At 32.3% G+C, this 20,812-nt stretch overlaps 4 protein-coding genes across 7 annotated transcripts; 3 read left to right on the top strand and 1 right to left on the bottom strand.

Annotated features, from left to right (window-relative positions):
* Positions 1-11: 11 nt before the first annotated feature.
* On the top strand, positions 12-6,383 carry LOC106660871 (thioredoxin domain-containing protein 5). The gene is made up of 9 exons (XM_014383887.2): positions 12-103; positions 239-430; positions 1,640-1,786; positions 1,848-1,956; positions 4,319-4,444; positions 4,508-4,663; positions 5,213-5,415; positions 5,474-5,606; positions 5,672-6,383. Exons 2-9 carry the CDS (start codon positions 255-257, stop codon positions 5,801-5,803), a joined length of 1,182 nt encoding a protein of 393 aa, XP_014239373.1. The 5' UTR covers positions 12-103; positions 239-254; the 3' UTR covers positions 5,804-6,383.
* A 1,885-nt stretch (positions 6,384-8,268) lies between these two features.
* On the top strand, positions 8,269-13,325 carry LOC106674401 (F-box only protein 9). 2 transcript variants are annotated; one of them, XM_014407071.2, is made up of 8 exons: positions 8,269-8,538; positions 8,635-8,715; positions 10,748-10,873; positions 10,942-11,253; positions 11,353-11,516; positions 12,523-12,714; positions 12,769-12,991; positions 13,048-13,325. In XM_014407071.2, the coding sequence occupies exons 1-8, from the start codon at positions 8,536-8,538 to the stop codon at positions 13,237-13,239; spliced, it is 1,293 nt and encodes a 430-aa protein (XP_014262557.1). In that variant the 5' UTR covers positions 8,269-8,535; the 3' UTR covers positions 13,240-13,325. The 2 variants fall into 2 exon arrangements, with proteins under 2 accessions (XP_014262557.1, XP_014262556.1); XM_014407070.2 differs by having other exon boundaries at positions 10,939-11,253.
* A 91-nt stretch (positions 13,326-13,416) lies between these two features.
* On the bottom strand, positions 13,417-18,726 carry LOC106674402 (glycosyltransferase-like domain-containing protein 1). 3 transcript variants are annotated; one of them, XM_014407072.2, is made up of 6 exons: positions 16,360-16,448; positions 14,873-15,076; positions 14,585-14,711; positions 14,352-14,519; positions 14,056-14,277; positions 13,417-13,987 (listed from the first exon to the last, which is right to left on the bottom strand). In XM_014407072.2, exons 2-6 carry the CDS (start codon positions 15,057-15,059, stop codon positions 13,510-13,512), a joined length of 1,182 nt encoding a protein of 393 aa, XP_014262558.1. In that variant the 5' UTR covers positions 15,060-15,076; positions 16,360-16,448; the 3' UTR covers positions 13,417-13,509. The 3 variants fall into 3 exon arrangements, with proteins under 3 accessions (XP_014262558.1, XP_014262560.1, XP_014262559.1); XM_014407074.2 differs by lacking the exons at positions 14,873-15,076; positions 16,360-16,448 and adding an exon at positions 17,037-18,726 and having other exon boundaries at positions 13,420-13,987; XM_014407073.2 differs by lacking the exon at positions 14,873-15,076 and having other exon boundaries at positions 13,420-13,987; positions 16,360-16,508.
* Positions 16,493-20,538, top strand: LOC106674404 (ubiquitin-conjugating enzyme E2 J1-like). Its single transcript, XM_014407079.2, has 5 exons — positions 16,493-16,886; positions 18,745-18,950; positions 19,855-20,045; positions 20,106-20,217; positions 20,272-20,538. The coding sequence occupies exons 1-5, from the start codon at positions 16,847-16,849 to the stop codon at positions 20,482-20,484; spliced, it is 762 nt and encodes a 253-aa protein (XP_014262565.1). The 5' UTR covers positions 16,493-16,846; the 3' UTR covers positions 20,485-20,538.
* The last annotated feature ends 274 nt before the right edge of the window (positions 20,539-20,812 follow it).

The raw sequence follows: 20,812 nt of genomic DNA, 5'->3' as shown, positions 1-20,812 counted from the left end.
GAAATATCACACATGTGCGTGTTTGTACAATTGTCTTATTTCTTGTCAGTACATAGATCAAATGTACACACTACACAGAAGTCAGATCCAGATGTAGGCATAGGTAAAGAAGGTTACGAATTTACGATAGACATGAATTTGTATTTTGTAGTTTCATTATTTTACCGTCATTTACCATTGATATGGTTGTAATGTTCATTTTCAAAGCGTTTTAGTATTTCGTTTTTTCTATTTTTAGTTTAATCCCGTTTTGGATGTTCATTTCGAAAATGAACCCTATAATCCGGAGTTTCGCACTTTTTTCTGTTTGTTTCATCTTCTTGCTGGGAAATGTATTCTCAGAGGAAAGTAAAATTGTTAAATATGACACTCAAACTTTCACAGAAAACATCAACCTGAAAAATCACTTCGTGATGTTCTATGCTCCTTGGTAATTATTATTTTCCTTCTGATTGTTAATATTATTTTATATTATCAATATCTGTCATAATAGTAACATCAAATCAAATATAAGAAGGTGCTTTTATCATATACAACAGATAAATATATTGTTTTTCTCAATAACAAATGTAAACTGAATGGATTGCAAAAATATAATTTAATCTTCCTCTGAAATATTTACTGTGTCTTTTTAGTTGTTATTAATTTACGAATAGCCTTCCATGCTATTACGATAGATATTTTATTCTGATAATTAGGTTGATGTCATTGATGCAAAAGGCTTTTTCAAGCTTCTCTACAAAAAAAAAAAATGAAGCTAGAACTCTTCTTAGGATAATGTGCACATTAATAAATAAAATACATGATTGTACTAAAATTAAGGAAAGAAACAAAATGATATCTAAATCCAGTTTAAAGTTGTTTTTTTTTCAGGATAGACAGTTGTAAAACAAAACACACCCTCTTCACTTCTTATGCAAAGATGTATAGCAACTTGTAATTTTTCTTAAGTTAAATTTATTTAAACGCATCAAAATAACCCACATCACTTGATCAGTTCCACTGTGTATAATTCTTCATTTAAAGTTGCTAATTTTGTTCGTGAATGCAAGGTTCTTTTGTCGGTTTTAATTTATAAAATCAGTTTACTTGGGATGGTCACGTCAGCCAAATTAGCTCCCAAATAAATTAAATCCGTATATGCATTATGTATTTATTGGGTCCATATTCAATCTTGAGTTTGACTGACAAGTTGGTCAACACCAAGCACAACTCTACATTTATTGTTTTATTACTTTATTTGCTTTTAACAATATGCTATTGCTTCAAAAATGAGCGAAAACTGTCGGTACACTAACAAAAAATAAAATAGAAATTCCTCCAATAAATTATTTTTCAAAAGGAATGGCCACACGTGAGTACTATATTTATTTGCCTATTGACAGATTGGTATGTTAACTTTTTATTCTCCTACACCTCTATTCATCTGTGTTTCCTAAATCCTAAATATTGGTGACAACAATAGCCTGATAATTTATTTTGATAACACATTTTTTTAAGAAATATAGTAACAACTAAAAGATGAAATTTTGCCTTATAACTCAATATTATGTGAAATCATTGACAGATCATGATCAAAGATCATCAAACTATAATAATGTTATATAATATTTTATTAATCAAAAATATATTTTTACAGGTGTTCACATTGCCAGCGCCTCTACCCTATATGGGAACAACTTGCTGATCTACTTAATGAAGAAGGTAGTAGAGTTACTATTGCTCAAGTTGATTGCACAACAGAAACAGTACTATGCGCTCAACAAGATATTACAGGATATCCGACGTTCGTTATTTTTTTGTATTAAATAATTTATTTAATAATTTACATACTTTTCATCTTGCAGGCTTAAATATTTCAGCCCTGACAAGTTGGAACCCGTTAAATATAAAGATATTCACTTTTTAACACACTTGACAATGTTTCTAAATGTCCAGATGGGTTCGAGTCTTGGGGTAAGTTAATTCACCTCTTTGCAAAAATCTCTGCCAAAAGGTGGGGGGGGACAAGTTTGATGAATGACTGCCATTAAAATGCCTAATCGTATTCTAGTTCACAACAAATAAATAAGCTCAAAAATTTCCTCACCTCTCGATTTTTGGCAGGCTCACTAGAAAAAAATAACTTGTGTGCTACTCCAACACTGCATTGAAAGCAATATTTTCTATGCATTTTTGTTTTAATTTACATTCTATTTTAATGCCAGTCTTTGTCATACACCTCGACAGGGCTACATATAATTAATTGTCCATGTGTAAATATTGTATTTTTGAATTTATAATCAAACCTATTTTCTCAAAACTTTGCCCTTGTGTCTTATTTTATGGTCATAACAATGCTAGATGGACTGGGAATTGCAACAGTTTCAAAACGGCATTTCAGCATTCTCCTCATGTGTCAAAATAAATTCTAGGGATGGACACAATATCTCCGTTTTTTATTCCCAGTTAATATTTTACAGAGTGGTATTAACCCTACCAGATTTTTTATTATCAAATGGGTCCTGTTACACAAACCGTCTCCTATGCATAAAGTCCTAAATAGCATAACTACTTCCTGCTTTTAAGAGCAGTTTTGCAGGTTGTAAACTGAATGTGTTATTGATTGTAAATATTCAATGGTATACATAAACTTACATTTTTGTTGTCAGCTTTGTCACCAGCTAGTGATTCAATATGATCTATGGAAACAATTTCCACTGGTAGTCGTTTAAGGTGATGGATTTTTTCACTTCATCATTTCTAGCTCTAATATGATGCTAATGCTAAATAAACGCTATTTATTACTCATTTATGCCTCAGATAAATCTAATGGATAAATCTCATCAATTAAATTATTGCATAATATTTCATTTGGTATATTTATTTCTGATATTTAATGACCAGTTTGAGAATTCAATGGAATCTTCGTCTGCATGCAATTTCTTGGACAATTTGAATTGTTGAAAGCTAATAAACTATCGTTTAAGCATACTTCATAAATTTGTCTCCTGCTTCTTTTTTCCTGACTGGTAAAACCTAAGTACAAAAATTTTACCAGCAATTGCATGTTGTCATTAAAAACATCTCTAAATGTCCTATCGATAGTGGCTAATACAGGTTGGGGAATCATTGACGCTTCATCCCAGATGAAAATGTATAATAAATTAAAATGTACAATGGAATTTGTGAATGTGTCTATTGCCAAGCATTCTTGTCTGTTTTATTGAATTTAAAATAAGCTAATAGTTTTGTTGTCACTTTATTCAACATCAACGCTTTATGTTCCTTTCCCTCTGTAAATATAATATGATTTTGTCCAGGCAAATGAATAGGCAGTGATTCAACGTTGTATGTCCATGCATGCATTGGTAATTCCATTAAGTGCCATGTGCTTTCCATTGTATTTATATACATTTCTAGAATATATGTATGATTGAACTAAATTGCGTACCTTTACTAACTATCATGATATCTGCTCTATCATGACCTGATTATATTTGTAAATGTATTTGACACTTATGACAGAAGCACAATACTCAACATTAATGTGACAGTCAAAATGTATAAGCAAAAAAGAATTAATAGCAACATATAATCATTAAATTGTCTACATAAATAATTTTTTCCTCTTTTTTTTTCCATGAGAGTTGTTACAGTCTAAAAGGTGGTCTCTTCAGCTGTACAATGAAAAACTAGGTTTTGTCATATTGGTAGCTTCTATGAATAGTTTCGGATGGACATGTGCTTTTTCGTCCCATCACGGCAACTGTTTAACATGAAGACCATGTGACATGTTTTTCTCTTTGAACCATAATGAAAGGTCAGATTCTTTTTTCGGAATTTCCGCACTTACAAATTTTATCTACATTGTACACAGTAGGATTCAATTTCAACATAACTGGTAGATACATAAGCAGGAATCCTCTCTATTGAATGAAACTCAATTCAAAAATATAGTATGCACAGGCCTTTCCAAATGCAATTTCCAATTGTTTCAATTATTGCCAGACTTGTGATAAAACAAACAGCAAACAATAGGAATGTCTGAAGCAGTTGTGCCCAGGGGGAAATGATGTGAGGAATGTTTTTATTTCTGGCCAATTAGGATTGCATGTCATGGTTATGAACAAATGTTATAGAAAATGGCCATTGCATCATGGCATAAATGTTGCATTGTTTGAGGACCTTGTTGAAATGAAGATGAAAGAATAAGAGCTTTTCCCAATCTGACTTTGTCTGAAGTATTGATCACAAAATTACTTTGAACATTTTCTTCTGTAGACCTAAAATTAGTCTAATAATTTTTTGTATTAAATGGTATTTTAATTATTTGTAGACAGGTGAATTAGAAGAGGTCGAGAATGTTGGGGTGAAAGAACTAACTGATGATAATTACACAGATCAGTTATCAAAAGGAAATCATTTTGTTAAATTCTATGCTCCTTGGTGTGGCCACTGTCAGGTAAATGTATAATTCTGCCCATTTTAGTGACATAATTATTGGATTTCTTTATTTTTATAACAGAAGTTAGCACCGACATGGGAAGAATTAGGCAAGACCTATGTGAAACATAAAGAAGTCACGATAAATAAAGTTGATTGCACTGTGAACAAACAGGCATGCAGAAATTTTGGCATCAAGTCGTATCCCACATTGTTATGGATTGAGAAAGGTCAACAGGTAAGTGATTAATTTTGTGTTATGTTTAAGATGGGGGAGGATTCTATGCAGGCATTTATGATGATTCATATTGATTAAAATTAAAGTTAAGCAGATGGGTCATATCTTGTTTAGATGGGGGTCATATCTTTACTATTTATTTGCTTTTGTTATTAATTTAATTATTTAATATTTGTAATTGCTACTTACTAATTATTTATAAAAATGCCTTCGTTTAGAATTCTTGATAATACTTTTTGTGTCACAGGCAGGGATGTGTAGAAGTAATTGTAATTGATAGTATTTTAAAATAATACCTTTTACTTTGGATCAATTTTTTAATTTTAAAAAAACCTTTTTAAATATGTATTTTTTACTTAATCTCTTGGGTCCTAGAGCATCTTGTTAATTATGAATTTTTAATCTAAAATTGTATTGGAAATTTATGCAAATGTATCAAATTGGTTCTGGGAAAAATGTATGTCAAATGTATGTAAAGTTGGATTAATGAAGAAAAATTCTTTCTGATCATGTATTATTGATAGTATTTAATAGATTAATCTATTTCAGATAGATAAATTCCAGGGCCAGAGAAATATAAATAATTTCAAACATTATATAGAAGAAAAGTTAATTCAGCTTAACAGCATGGCAGACAAAATCACAACCGAAGATGTGCAGCAACCTTCTAGTCCAGTTCTGTCTTTGGTTGCTTCAAATTTTAAGTCCACTGTCTCCAAAGGATTGACATTCATCAAATTCTTTGCTCCATGGTTATTTGAAAAAGCTTAAAGCTTAATTATTATGATCAATATAATGTATGTGCTTTAGGTGTGGTTATTGCAAAGGCTTAGCCCCAACATGGGAGGACCTTGGAAAAAAAATTTCCTCCTATGAAAATATAATTATTGCAAAAGTAGATTGTTCCTCTAACCTGAACAAGGAACTTTGCAGTGAGCAGGAAGTATGTGAAAGGTTTACACCACTGTTGTAATCCTTACAATGTTTACTCATCAAATTTTATTTTAGGTAAATGGATTTCCAACACTTATTTTGTACAACAATGGTGAAAAGGTAGAGGAATATACAGGGCTGAGAAGCTTAGAGGATTTATTTGAATTTGTCATCAAACATGCCAACAAAAATCACGATGAACTCTGAATGAAGTTTTATTATTTAGTAATATGATCTAAGTATTGAAAATATAGTAGTAACTATTTTTTCTTTCTTAGAATTTTCTGTAAACTGTGATTTCATCAACTGATCCATAGTCTACATCTGTGTTATAATTGATCTAATTTTAATTTAAAACTGGTTATAATAATATGACACTTTATATATTATACTTCTATCCTATGTATATACATTTCTAAACTTCATTTAGCATCGTCTAATCCATACAAATTATAATATATCATATTGTAATTATTGTTAAAATTGTCAACCGAAAGAAAAAAAATCAAAACAATTATTTGTAAGTATATAATAATTGTACTGTCATTGTATTTTTTACTCAAACGAAATTGTATAGATACAACTGTATAGATTTAAATAAAAATATCAAATTTATTAACAATCTTATCATAACTATGAGTACATAGTATAAAATAATAAATTTTAAGTTAGGAATTTGTAAATACATGTCTGAAAGAGGGCTAAAGATAGTTTCATTTGAAGTGGTTAATTGATTCCACTAGTGTCAAGGAATGTAGCAAATGATAAATATATAATTGTACTGTCATTGTATTTTTTACTTAAACGAAATTGTATAAATACAACTGTATAGATTTAAATAAAAATATCATTTATTAACAATCTTTTCATAACTATAAGTACATGGTATAAAATAGTAAATTTTAAGTTAGGAATTTGTAAATACATGTCTGAAAGAGGGCTAAGGATAGTTTCATTTATGTGGTTAACTGATTCCACTAGTGTCAAGGAGTGTAGCAAATGATTACTAACTGCCGCTTGGCATTTCTAATTCACACCAGTTTCCTAGTTGAGTCAACATAGAAAGCTCTGCCATTGCAAGTTTGAATGTGGACCAGATCATTGAAGAAATGTATAATTGTCCCGTCATATATAGGACGTGAAGTGTAAAGAGTAGTACAATAAATAATAATTCACTTTGCAGTTTAGACCAATAAACTTCAGCATTATTTATTGTGATAGCAAATACTGCGTTTGTCGGGCCACAACCGGTATTACCACACTCTATAAGCACAGCGAAAGAGAGTATTAATAGCTGGGGCATGAAACAATTCCTAAAAGAATGGAATCTGTCCCCCGGAAATAGGCAATCGAAGGAGTTTGTGGAGGAGATTAAACCAAAAGAATCGAAATGGCTATTCTCTAACTCAAGGATGGGAATTAAGAGGCTGAAAGGTATCCTGACAGGCCATTGCCCTTTGAGAAGTCACCTCTTCATAATGGGTATTTTACCAGACCCCTTCTGTGAAATAAAAGAAGAAACGTCGCAGAGTGTGATAGGTATGCCAGGCATAGATTTGAGGCTTTTGAAGGAGAGGACATTGCCAAATCGCTCCCCGAGATAAAATGGTCCAAAATCTTGGGGTTTGTGAACAAGTCCAAGAGTTTTATGCAGGACACATGAACCGACCAAGTCCCGGACCCTTTAGGGATGGGGTACGAGTCTACCCAGGCATTTAACCCCTCAGATCTTAGTCACCCGCCCTGCGTAATATATATTCATTGTGATGAAGAATCTGTGTTTGAATAAAACTTTTTTTAGTTCCAGCACTGTTAAAAAAAGATAATAATATTAAAAGAAGTTTTATTCAAACAGATTCTCTATTATGGAGTATCATAGCTTGGACTGTATTACTTTAGACAAAATATTGTATTCATAGTGAGTACTATTTTTATTCATTTATTAAAAATGTCCTTATTTTTATTCAGTTAATAAAGAAAAATATCAAATTCTCATTTTTAGTGTATTGTCTGCAGTAAAAATTCACAGGAACTCATCAATGGTAATAGTGTCTTTAATCAAAGTCAGATAAGTATATCTTATAGGAGTTAATCTTTTGCGAATTTCTAGGACGTGTGAGGAGTATAACAACAAAATTAGAAGGCGCAAAACTTGAAAGGACGTGCCACAGCAGTAGTTGTGAGAAAAAAGCATCTGTTTCTTGATTTTGTAACAATGGAGGGTCCATACTTTTCTTCGACTAGGTTTCTTCCTTTTTTACATCTCTTCTTACAAGCACAAGGAGTGCTTCTACTTTCTCGAGTTCTAACATTGTACTAAACTCCCTTTGGGAAGAGAAGTTGTTCCCTTTGAAGAAGAAAAGCTTTCACAGTTCACACAGCAGTGAACTAATTGAGGGTCAATCATGCAACTTAGTTGTATTGACTAAAACCGCTTCTTCTGAATCTAGTCTGGATTAGACTGCTAGAGCTAGGGGTAGGCTAGCAAGAGGTAGGGTGCTCTGTCCCAATCTACTTCAACAATGAATTTGAAATTAACATTTTTTTGTTAAGCATGACAGTAATAGTATTTGAGAGGTATTATAAATATTTGAGCCAATGATGACGTATTTCGGACTATGACGAGCCAGCACTATCACCTGTCTTCGCTTTTTGTTCAGCCTCTTCTCCGTTATCTAAATAGGCCACTCGGTCAGTTTACTACGTTGCAGTCAGGGCTCGAGCTAAATTCAGCTTCTATCTTTCAAATCTCAACGCTGAAATTGATCCAAATTGAGACTTGATTCATCGGATCAAGTCACAATTAACAGCGTCAATGTCTTCATCTTCGTCCACAAACATGCCTTCATTGTTTTCGGACAACAAGCACTTTAAGTTCGTTGTGATTTTAATAAGATATTCAGACAGAGATTTTTTAATTTAAACGAGTCTTCGATTAAATGGTGAGTACCAAATTTCATATAAACTGTGTTTACTCTATCAATTGTTTAACAATACTAGGTTCTTTAGTGCATTTATTTATTATTGTTTATAAACAGGAGCGTTCTGCTGGTAGCAACTCTGCCGAAGGGGGAGATATCGACGGTGAAGACCAAGAAGAATCTTCTTCACAAGACCATGTACTTGTTTACTTTTTTTTAGAATTGTATACGATTCTTCTGATGGATATACATATAAATCCATATATGTTTAGCGGTTATCATTGACTGTATTATTTCAATTAATTATTCTTTTTATCTAAGGTCTTAGTTGAGTTGAAAAGAATAATTAGTTGAAATACATATAAATGTTGTGTCTGTTTGACTGGCAATACCACTTGTAGTGGGGATTTGATTTTGAACTTCCCCACACGATTAATTGAATATTTTCAAAACGTTCATCATACTTTTAAAAGTTTATGATTTCTTTTAAGACATGAGTTATGATATATTGGGTAGGATTGGGGATGTGGTTCAATTTATGTTCTTGTGTTGAAACTAAGCCAAGCTAATTTATATAATATTTTATAATTACTCTTACTTCACAATTAGGGCTGTATTGACTGAGAATCTGTAAGTTGTAAGAACAAGTTGATTTTTGATTTTCACTTGTACAGATGAGTAATTATAAAATATTATGTTTATATATCTGTTGTAGATCCTTGAGGAAGGTGAAATAAAACACCAAAAGCTTGGCGTAGTTTCAATACAAGGACAATCATTGGACCACAACCCCAATCCTACCAGATATATTGTTGAATAACAGCTGGTTGATCACCTTTACATCATCATGTTATGTTGACAGCTATTTGTTTAAATTCTGTTCTGTAACTTTAGAAAAATTTGGTTATAATTTAATTTTTGTTTTTAATTGGCCCCAATCTGTTTATTGACATATCATGAATTATTACAGTTTACATTTATTCAGATCAGTTCATTATCAGCACTCATTTATTACAGGATGTCGGGCCTTGCCGTAAACAAGTTTTGTCTGAGATTTGTATTTAAGCATGCAAATAACTCTCCTTTTAAATAGTTATAATTTAAACATTGATCTTCCTCATTGCCTAACAGCCGGACATCTAACTAAATGTCTAATTGAATTTTAATTGATTTTTTTATTTTTTATTGCAAAGTGTGGCTAAGTTGAAAAATTAGTGTCAGGATCCGGATTCAAACCCATGACATCTGGATATTGTGGGTGCTCATTACATTACTTATACTTTTTATCTGAGGTCTTGGTTGAGATGAAAAAGCTACTGTCACGAGTGGGATTCAAACCAACGACCTTCAGTTCAATACGCCACCACTCTAACCCTTGAACTATCGTGACTTTGATCCATTCGGATACCAACTCCTCATCTCAACCTAAAACCTTTCAAATTTTGAAAAGGCTCTTTTTGAAGAATTGCTCTCCTATGACAAAAAGATATTTCCTGGTTGCTAGAAGGTATACTAAGACATTTAAAATGTTATTAAATCAAGAGGAGAAAATATGAATTACTAGTATTATGAATTTTACATTACATATGTATGTCTGTCAATGTGTATGCACTACAGTAAAAAAAAATGTACCCGCTTGTAAAGATATATTTTGTTCAGTTCGCCATTACCACTTTGATCAACATCTCTCCCTTGTGATTTCCTCTATTGTCCATTTCCTTATCCTTGGCACCGCTAGATGCGAGCAGATTTCGGATTCGGGCCCGATTTCTTTCATCCAGCTCCCACGTCAAACGATCTTGAGCTAGCAGAGTAAGTCCTCTCACATTCTTTCTTCCCCTCTGGTTGTTTATCCACATTTAATCACATTCATTTTTTTTTTTTTTTTAAATTTTAATCTTTGGTTTTTTTAAATTTTTTTATTATTCAATTTCATTTATTTTATTTTTTTACCACAATTCTTTGGCACCTTGCCGAAACATTTGTTTTTACTTTACAGTCTTTACAAGTTGGTGAAATTATTTCCTGTCAGTATACACATTGTTACTGTTTACATATTGTTGACGTTACTACATTGTTGTCTGTTTACAAAAGAATAACAATAAAATTATTTTGGTTAAAAGTATTATAATTGTACAGTATACAATTAACATTGAAACTTAATTGTTTGGTTAAAGCAATTTATTTTGATATTGAAACTCGTGTTTTTTTTTCTTTTTGTTGTTTTTAGGTTTCAACTTTGAATGAGTTCAGGAAAGAATGGAAGAGGGAAATTGAGTCATCTCCCCATCACAGTTCAAAATGCAATGTAAACACCACTGAACAAGAGCAGATTCCTCATAATATTGAAGACAAGGCAATAAAAAGCACAGCATATATCTCTGATCAATTAACAAACATTAAGTAATGCAATTTATTTAGCAGGCAAAAGTATTTTTTCAACTTGGAATTGAAAATGAGGAAAAAGGCAAACATTATGAGGCAATTCAATTCTATCGAAGAGCAGTCCAGCTTGTCCCAGATATCGAATTTAAAATTTTTCAGATGACCACACACTCATCTAAAGAAAGTAATAATGATACCAGTGATGAAGAAGAAATTAATTCTATTTTCATTAACACTGATCAAAATGATGAGTTGTGTTTCAATGCAAGCAAAATGGACCTACTTACTCATTTGAGTATTGTAAACTTGAAACACCATAGAACACTGTGTATCCCTGCTCAGCCTCAAAAAGTATTTAACATTTATATAAATTTTCATGTTTGTTTTAACATTTGGGTGCATGTTTTGGTTTTTTTATGTTGATAAATATAATTATAAAAATATTTAAAGGGGACTCATTTTTCTTCTCTTCCAATGGAAATTTTTCTATACATCTTACGCTGGGTTGTCAGTACTGATTTAGACGTGAGATCGCTGGAAATATGTTCAAGGGTATGTCGTGGGTTTTACATTTGCTGCAGAGACCAAGAAATTTGGAGAACAGCCTGTTCCAGGTAATTTGTTATTAAATTTGTAAGAGTTAGATTACTCATATGTATTTGTTGAAGAAAAATTACCGTAGATTAAGGTCAATTCACACCAAACCCTACTAACACGACAAATGTTTACTTCTGTACCTGTTCAGCATTTAGAATTTATGAGCGACAAGGATTGGATTTTGTGGCTGAATAGGCTCTTACAGCCTTACTTTTAGACTAAGAGGAAGCCAAACTAAAATTTAAAAAATATAACAAATGTTAAAATGTGATAAGTTGTATGTACCAATATTTTAGAATGCCACAATATAAATTATGTATTAAAATCTGATCATATAAAAAAATCAAAATGTTAGTTGGTCTGTTGACGAAACATGCAGCCTAACCGACCTGAGTGTAGATGTAATTTAAAATTTTGTTCTATTAGTGCGGTTAAAAGTGGTTATGATCTTACCAAAACATGGTAGTGCATTAGTCTGTTCTCTATAGTCCCACCTTTAGCCTTGTCCTTAATGAGTATCCAATGGATACTTGGATCCTAAACATGATATTCCACCAAAAATAACTTTTTCACTGTAAGTAGACAATTATAATTATTTTATAGCCAATTGGTTACAAATGACATTGTAATTGTTGCTTAGTTTTGCTAATATCCATCTAAATCAGTACTTAAAATATATCAATCCATTGATGTTTAGCTGTCATGATTGACCATATTAATTATTTCAATTATTCCAAGAGGGATTCGAACCGTGAGCTTTGAAGTTAGCCTTATCTGAAGATCGTGGGTTCGTGACACTAGCTTTTACATCTCAACCAAGTCCTTAGATGAAACGAACAATTTAAATTCTTAAATTATAATTGTGATCCATTTATATTAGGTTTGAGAGTTGATCATTCCTCAACAGGTTGTAAAAAGAATGTCCTGGTTCCATTTGTTTGTTTGATAGTGAAGGCCATTGGCCATCAGATTAGTTAAGCATTTGTTTATTAACATAAAAATTATTAAAATAAAAAATTAAAGGGTTTGGGGAGTCAAATGTGGTTCACCAAGTGGTCAATATAGAACATGGAGGGAGATGTTTATTAAAAGGCCAAGGCTACATTTTGGAGGTTGTTATATCAGTAAGACCACATACATTCGACATGGAGAAAACAGCTTTCAAGACCAATATTACCGCCCATGGCATCTGGTTGTGTACTACAGATACCTACGGTAATTTATTTTCAAATTTAATATTATTTTGAAGTTATAAAGATGATGAATTAGGTTTTTCTCTGATGGCCGAGTGTTGATGTTGACAACCCCAGAAGAGCCGGTGGGATGCGTCAGCCTTTTAAGAACTAAGCTTCCTGGATTTCGCCAGCCACCGGTGTTTACCGGTTACTACCGTCTGGTGGATACAACTGTTTTCATTGTTTTATCACCTGGGCCAGACAAAAAAGCGACCAAGTCTAACACAAATCAGACTCACTCCCACACTTTCCATATTGTCAGTAACCTTTTGTATCTTGGTTTTCTTGTAACTCAAGATCTTTTCTTTTACAGGAACTTGAAATTGTGAGTTACCGTAATCGCTTACATGGCCAATTAATTTGGAGAGGCTATTCGGTGTTTACCAAAAGGAATGGTATAGAAACAAATACACCATTTGATATTGACACAACTAAATATCCACCTTTTTGGTATTCGAGAGTGAAGAGCTATTTAGCAGAATCTACTACTCCTCTTTGTAATTAGTTTGGGCCATTTTAAAACACATTTAAAAATTTGTTAAAAATCAGCAGTGTTGTATACAGTTAAATTAAAGAGGCTTATTTGTTTAATATTTTGTTTCTATATTCATTTATGTTCAAATGTGTGTGAGGGTGTGTTTGTCAGACTGAAAACAGATTTAATTAAACATTAAAAATTATTAGTTAGACTGTATTGCAAAATTTTACACATGATGAATATTCAAAATGTATAACTATTTACATATAAATAAATAAAATGATTACATTTGAAATGTCATCTGAAAAGTTTAATATATTCTGGAATAAGTGATTTACAGTTATATCTATCAACATTCAAATTTTGAACAAGAGATTTAATTTTATGAACATTTGTACAGAAATAAACCAGTCTGTTGTACAGTTCTTCATAGTTTTTATATAGACAACAGCTTGGGTATAGTTCAGGGTAAACCAATTTGTCTGGACAAAGTGGTAGGCAGCCTCTTTGTGCTGCTTCCAACATAGATACCCCGAAAAATTCATGGTCTGCGGTAGAAACAGCGATGTGCGACTTTGACAAGATCTGGAAATAATCTTCTTTTGAATGGACATACCCCCAATTTGCAATATGGTCTCCCAGATCTTTTCTTATCTCTTCAAATGTGTCCTGATCTGTAAATTGTTCTCCAATCATAGAAAGATCAAAATCAGAACTGTTCTTACTCAGGCGACATATGACATTCAAGAACGCTCGAGGATTTTTATCATGCTCCCTAGAGAAAAAAAAAAAAGAAAAAAGTTTCAGTCAATTGAAAAATGGCAATAATCATACAAAACATACCAACGATGAGGCCAGACGATGTGCAGCCTCACATTGTAGTTTTTGCAAACAGGGTTGTTTAAATTTAAAATTGGGAAATAAATAACGTGAGATTTATTTTCAATTCTTTCTTTTAAACTTTTCGGGCGATAATCTGGTAGGATGTCAAAGTGTTTTTTTATACCATTTAAAAATGAATCTCTGTTGAACATTGAATTGAAAATTACTAAATCTGCAACGAGGCTGACAAATTATCTATTAATATCGTTTACTTCTTTTTACAATTATTTTTTAACACTTATAAAATGGTGACATACCAGGTTAACACTTCATTATAACCATATTGAAAATCTCTATCTTTGTATTCCTGTCTTGGATAATTCAATTGGTTTTCATGAAAGTAAATGATCTTTTTAGTATTTCGCAAATCCTCTCTCAATGCTATCAATTCAGACAAGTTTAAGACTGAGGTCGCAAAGATTACTCTGAAAGATTAATATATAGTGCGTATTTAGCCAGAAAATTTTAAATCTAATTAATTAATCCTGACCTAAATGAATGTTGAAAAGGTATATTTTGTGACAAATATATGGCAGATGTTCTTGCCCTCCAATGCCACTTTTTACCTTTCATACTTATAAAGCAAATCTTGCTCTTCCCAAATTCTTCTCCTAAAACTAAAGAAATTTGTTCTGTATAAAAAAGAACCCTACAAGGTATTTCAAAAGAAATAACCTTTTTAATTTAAACAAAAATCTAACAAATAAAATTATGTGTAAGGTTTTTTAAAGAAATGCATAGTAGAATATATTGGCCAATTGATATATTATTTATTTACCGTGATATGTTAAGAGAAAGGGATATGGCCATTTACGGACAAAGTAAATGCCAACAATTTGCTGAGCTTTTGCTGAATTTATAGGACCTTCATCAGGGAAATGCTGCTTGTTTTTACATTTATGGAAGTACACATTTTCTTTGAATGATGTACATTCCCCAGTTATATTATTTGTTTTATCTCTCATGTTTCTTTATACATTTCCTGTGAAATAGCCAGTTCCTACACTAAATATAGCTTATAGTAAGTAGTAAGAGAGCATTAATTATTATTATTTGGAGTTAGTGAGATGCAATCTGGTGTGACATAGGTTTAGAAAAATATTTTCTTCGCCGTGCCAATGTTTCGATATTTATTGAGATCATCTTCAGGGCCTGGGATTTATAAACATTGTTTAAATTTAACAAATACATGTAAAAAGTAAAAAAAATGAATTTATTCAATGATAGAAATTTTAGACTCAACCAAGGAGTGGGAAAGTAGGGATAGATCCATTATACTTACTTTATATACGTTGGATCCTCCAAAATCCAATGTATATAAACAAAAAACATTAATATCTCACTGGCACTCTCAACACGACACACAGTACTGACACATCTACACAGAAAACAAACACTTTGAGTAAATACAAATACTTCGTTGAGTCTAAAATTTCTATCATTTTATAAATTCATTTTTTCACATTTTACATGTATTTGTATAATTTAAATCCCAGGCCTTGAAGATGATCTCAATAAAGATCGAAACGTTGGAACGATAAAGAAAATGTTTTTCTAAATCTACATCACATCAGACCGCATCTCACGATCTCCAAATAATCATTAATTAATGAGCCTAAATACCACACATTAATTATTATGTTTGGCATTATCAAGAGTTGTCGATTTAAAATTAGGTTTTGTCCTTAGACTTAATATGGTTTGGGCAGGCACCTACGGAAGGTCGCACGAACTTGATCTTTATCAAGTTTTATTTTTTGAAGCTGTATTAGAAGTGTTCTTTATATCCACTAACTGGTGACGGTTTTATTTTTATGCAATACAATGTACCACACAGCTAGAATCGTTGGTGACTAAATGGGCTTTAATTCAATGTCCAGAGTGAAGTCCCAACTTAAACCCTATCTACACCTTGTGGATGAGCTGTTGCCCAGTGATGCCCGAGAATGCAGGAATTAAGAATGGCCCTGTTGGAATAGTATTTAAAACAAACCACAGCGCTACAATCAAAACCTTAAAAAGTAGATGCTAATTTTTGCCATGTCGAATTCAACGCAAGAGGAGGAAATACTCCATACTGAATATTTTCTTCATTGTTTTCATAGTAACATTTTGGATAAAAAATTTTCCTGTTTAATTTTTTATTTAGCTATATCTTTAAAATATCCAGTAAGCAACAAAAGTAAAAATTATGATTCCAAGTATTTACAAAAAAACGAGAGTGGCCACTTTTTTGCCAGTGTATAATTAATTGATACAAAGTACCTTCATTCAATTTATCAATCAACATTTTGTGAGAGCCGGTGTAGAACGGCTCGATCAACAGGATTTCATATAAAGACATCGGATAAATTCTGTTGTCCCAATCCGTATCAACGTCTCGCGCTTATCACTCGAATTAATTTAACCTTCCACACCTGTACCGACACTCGTTCCACGATGGTTCGATCCATCACAATTCGTCATTCTAGGTAAAGGTTAGCATTCACACTCACTAGCAATTAGCAGTTCTACAGTCATTCAGTGTTGAGCAGTCACCAGTCGTCACCGTGGTGGTGGACTGGGAAGTGTGGAGTGTTGCGTGTTGTCCTCGCAACTTGTAGTTGGTGATATATGTACAAATATTACGTCAGATTCGCTTCCACACTCGTACAGCACGTACCGACTAGTCATAAAGAAACCCACCCGCCCAATAAAGTTTTATTAAAATGGAAAAATTGTAATAACTAACGACAACATACATATTGGGACGATGCAGGACTTGGAGTCGAAATATAACAAAAAGATACCAGGTGAGATTAGCCGAGATCTAACCAAAATATCCTAAGTCACCGTTGTTACTAACATTTTTAGTAACTACTAATTGTATGTTGTTTCACATTACTCCTTTCAACTGTTTCGTATCGTATGAATATTGTTTTTCGATTAAGAATTTTGCTCACGTTATTTTTAACTCTAATGTCACTCCTTTTAACTGATAGTGTCGGTGTCATCGTTTTCCTCCCAAAGTTTTTATCCACCCTTTATTTACAGTCTTGGAAATTCCTCAAAACGTCGACTTACTATAAAACAAATGAAACATAATAATATTAAATATTGGTATATTCGTAACATACAAGTTGTTTGAATATTTTTGCCACGTCATGTTTACTAAAGATACGTGTCTTTCCTCCCTTGTTTTAAAATCCATCCTTAAAAACAATTTGGTAAAATGGGTTGTCTATTTAATGTTGGAATATAGTCTTTTCAATTAATTAATCTTTAATTAATTGGAAAGAATTATTTGGTCAATCGGACCAATATAGTTTTACTTCACTGAGTGTTATCTATTCTGATTGTTGTATTGGAGTAACTGCAATTAAAATCAAAGGCAATTTTTTATACTCAAATGAATTTATATGGTGAAATGTTTGTGTTAAATTAATAATATTGATAAGCAGGTACTGACACTCTACATACTTATTGCTAAGTGATAGGAGAAAATTTAACATACATGTTTAATACTTTTCGTGTAGAGAAAGAGATAGTATTTGTAGACATTTATCGTTTCACTTGCATGTCTTAGTATTATAATAAACAAAAAGTAAACCAAACAAGGAAAGTCAGCCACAACATTAACTCTGGGAATGAGCCTATTAACAAGTGGATTTACCCCAGTGATGCTCACGAATTCCAGTATCTTCCATCTTCTTCTTCCCTTAGCTTCCTGGGTCCTTAAGTCAACTCTATTTGACTTGCTGTAATGGCTGTATTGGATCTTGCTGGCTGAGTCTCTCATTGAGACCCCGATTCTGGCTGACCAAGTTCTCTTTCTGTCCACTTCTGTCAGTCGACTGACATTATTCGCTATTCGACTCGTCTTGGGTCTGGGTAGTCAACCATCTCTTGGCTGCTTCCTTCAACTGACTCTGTGAGCCATCCATTTTATATCGGTTTAACATTAAGGAGGAGGAAAGGAAAAGCAAAACTTGTTGGGCTGTCAACTCCTTTCAATGGTTGGTCATGACTTGTTTGGCAACAACTTGTAATTCTTAGGAGTGTCCTTTACACACCCGCTGGTCCCTCGTCAATGAACCTCTAGCATAGAATGTACAAACCCCACCCGGCTGTTGCGACCCCAAATTTACAGTATCCCTCAGGTAGATGAACTATGTCGGCGACCTGTAACAACCTTCCTGCAATGCATAACTCATAACTCACTGCATGACTTTTGTTATTTATTGGGGTCGTGTTTCTATGTCTCCAAGGTTTGTGGGAAACTTCTCTTTGCTCCCTACTTCTATGTAGGCGACCGATAGATTTATGCCCACAAACTTGTTTTATAAATTTATTCATAACTATTTTTAACTTGTGTTAACAACCAGCTTAAGTATTATGCGTAATTGATGCACTTGATTTGTGTGTTCAAAGATTTCATGTGTAATTACTAAATAATACAAATTATAGGTAAGGAATTTCACAGTAAAATAATTAAAATTTTTGGTTTGATTGTTTGTCATTTAATACAAATACTTGTTTTTGATGGAGATATAAAAATTAAGTGGTAATTTCAAGTTAATTAATTTCAATAATTTAAGTGCAATAAGATTACCATGAATTCTAATAATTCGATTGAGAGAAATATGGAAACATTCAAGCTATAACTTTCAGCTGTGAAAAGATTGATGCGGGAGGCTTGTGAATTGAAAGATGCTACTGAGGAATACAGTGCACATCCCCTTGAAGACAACTTGTTCGAGTGGCACTTCACTGTACGTGGGGCTCCTGGAACAGAATTTGAAAACGGCATATATCATGGGAGAATCATACTTCCAACGCAGTACCCTATGGCCCCACCTCATATTGTGTTACTCACTGTAATTATGAAATATTTTTCCAACTATTATTATTATTATTTATTTTTAAGCTGCTGACCATCATTATGCTTATTAAACCACAAATATAAGAAAACTCACACTAACCCAATCCTATACTTTCAAGTATAATTTTTTAAAATTATTATTACATTTATTATGTTTATATAAATTCCAATTGTTTGTTATTTTTTACAATTATTATTGTTGTTGTTAGAAAAGTAATGAGAGAGATTGGTAATCGTATAAAACAATATCCATGCTCAAAAATCTGAAAGAAAATTATGAAAATGACAGACTTATTTCCAAAAGCATACAATATATAAATAAATTAATAAATGTATTATAGCATCAAATAATGATAATTAAAATACAGAACAGTTTTGTAATAAATTTTTGTAAAGAATTTACAATCAATCCTTATTAGATCCTCTGTTGCAAATTAACATTTCTGAGAATTTCATATTAAATATTGTAGTAAATTTGTCGGTTAAGTCTGTAGAATCATAACATGTAATTTAATTTGAACATTTGGGGCTTCAGTGGCCGCAAGGGTTTAGGCTTTGACACGGCGCTCATCACTGTAAGGTAAAGGTCCCGGGTTCAAATCCAACGGCCCTGCATTTGAACCGGACATACTTACAAATGTTTTTTTTTTTTTTTTTTCAAAAACACCGGCACTCTGAGGGTTTATATGACCTCGGCTGTTGCGAACCCGTGAAATTCGAATCGTAAAAAAAATTGAACATTTAAAATTATTTTTGCCAGATCTTACTTTTCAAAAATACTTTAGTCAGAATAATGAGCCAAATTTTCACTTTCTTCTAAACAATCTTTTAATTGTTGCTGATTTAATTATTTGATTTATAATGAATTGTATAATTTCATACAAATTTTTTATTTCCAGCCAAATGGCCGGTTTGAAACAAATAAAAAAATTTGCTTAAGTATTTCTGGCTACCATCCAGAGACATGGCAACCATCTTGGTCTATCAGGACAGCACTCTTGGCACTGATTGCATTTATGCCCACCGCACACAAAGGGGCCATAGGTTCATTGGATTACACTCCTGAAGAAAGGCGTGCATTAGCCAAAAAGTAATTCCTCATCAAGCCCAAATTGTAAATATTGGCTTCAATTTATTTATATTGATTCAGGACTCGTAAATGGGAGTGCCCGCAATGTGGGTTGATAATTAATCTCCTTGGAGGAAATGTTCCATCGATAACTTCTGACGAATCACAGCTCATAAAAAGTGTTATGTTCAAAGTAAGTTTCATTTTATACAGGTACCTAGAATTGAACTAACTGTTTTCATTTCAGGCTGAAGATTCGACTATAAAATCTGAGCCTAAAAATGAAGTAAAAGAAAAACAAATAGAAATCAAAGAGGACACCAGAGAACCAGAGGGCATTGACCAAAGTATGGTTTATGAAGAGAACTCAGGATTTTGGATTAGTGAACGTTCGTCCAATATCCTTATATGTATCTTAGTTATGGCTATATCGGTCCTTCTTTACAGAAGACTTTTTTAAATTTGTCTGTTCAAATATATAAATACCAAATAATAAAAGTTAAATATTAAAAAAGGTGTGTCATCAAATTTACACATCCTAGAATAGATTTTTTAGAGATTTTCATTTTCATTGTGAGAATGTTGTTCTGCTATGCTTTATTCATGGAAAGGGGGTGTCTTACTTGATTCTCATTTGATATAAGGAACTCATGCTGAAAAAAAACTATCAACTGTTTAATTTTTAAATAATGGAATGGTGTTAACAGGTTAAGATTGATCGTTGATGTTATGATGACTCAGCCTGTTTTGATTTGGATTTAGGTTCATGAAAGTCCAATCAGCTATTC

The sequence above is a fragment of the Cimex lectularius genome, unplaced genomic scaffold (genome assembly GCF_000648675.2).
Source record: "Cimex lectularius strain Harlan isolate CLEC.00 unplaced genomic scaffold, Clec_2.1 scaffold24, whole genome shotgun sequence".
Classification (NCBI taxonomy): Eukaryota; Metazoa; Arthropoda; class Insecta; order Hemiptera; family Cimicidae; genus Cimex; species Cimex lectularius.
This window is presented reverse-complemented; position numbering and strand designations above follow the sequence as displayed.

What these genes read in the sequence shown, in the direction of transcription:
- LOC106660871 (XM_014383887.2), top strand. Translation starts at nt 255, where the DNA reads ATGTTCATTTCGAAAATGAACCCTATAATCCGGAGTTTCGCACTTTTT. An exon ending in CTTGGTGTGGCCACTGTCAG is followed by an intron (nt 4,445 to 4,507) that starts GTAAATGTATAA and finishes TTTTTATAACAG; the next exon opens with AAGTTAGCACCGACATGGGA. An exon ending in ATCAAATTCTTTGCTCCATG is followed by an intron (nt 5,416 to 5,473) that starts GTTATTTGAAAA and finishes TATGTGCTTTAG; the next exon opens with GTGTGGTTATTGCAAAGGCT.
- LOC106674401 (XM_014407070.2), top strand. An exon ending in TCCCTGCTCAGCCTCAAAAA is followed by an intron (nt 11,254 to 11,352) that starts GTATTTAACATT and finishes AAATATTTAAAG; the next exon opens with GGGACTCATTTTTCTTCTCT. An exon ending in GTGTACTACAGATACCTACG is followed by an intron (nt 12,715 to 12,768) that starts GTAATTTATTTT and finishes ATGATGAATTAG; the next exon opens with GTTTTTCTCTGATGGCCGAG.
- LOC106674402 (XM_014407072.2), bottom strand. Translation starts at nt 15,059, where the DNA reads ATGAGAGATAAAACAAATAATATAACTGGGGAATGTACATCATTCAAA. An exon ending in CTTTCTCTTAACATATCACG is followed by an intron (nt 14,712 to 14,872) that starts GTAAATAAATAA and finishes AAATTTCTTTAG; the next exon opens with TTTTAGGAGAAGAATTTGGG. An exon ending in TATAATGAAGTGTTAACCTG is followed by an intron (nt 14,278 to 14,351) that starts GTATGTCACCAT and finishes ATAATTTGTCAG; the next exon opens with CCTCGTTGCAGATTTAGTAA.
- LOC106674404 (XM_014407079.2), top strand. Translation starts at nt 16,847, where the DNA reads ATGCAGGACTTGGAGTCGAAATATAACAAAAAGATACCAG. An exon ending in ATATAACAAAAAGATACCAG is followed by an intron (nt 16,887 to 18,744) that starts GTGAGATTAGCC and finishes TATAACTTTCAG; the next exon opens with CTGTGAAAAGATTGATGCGG. An exon ending in AGGCGTGCATTAGCCAAAAA is followed by an intron (nt 20,046 to 20,105) that starts GTAATTCCTCAT and finishes ATATTGATTCAG; the next exon opens with GACTCGTAAATGGGAGTGCC.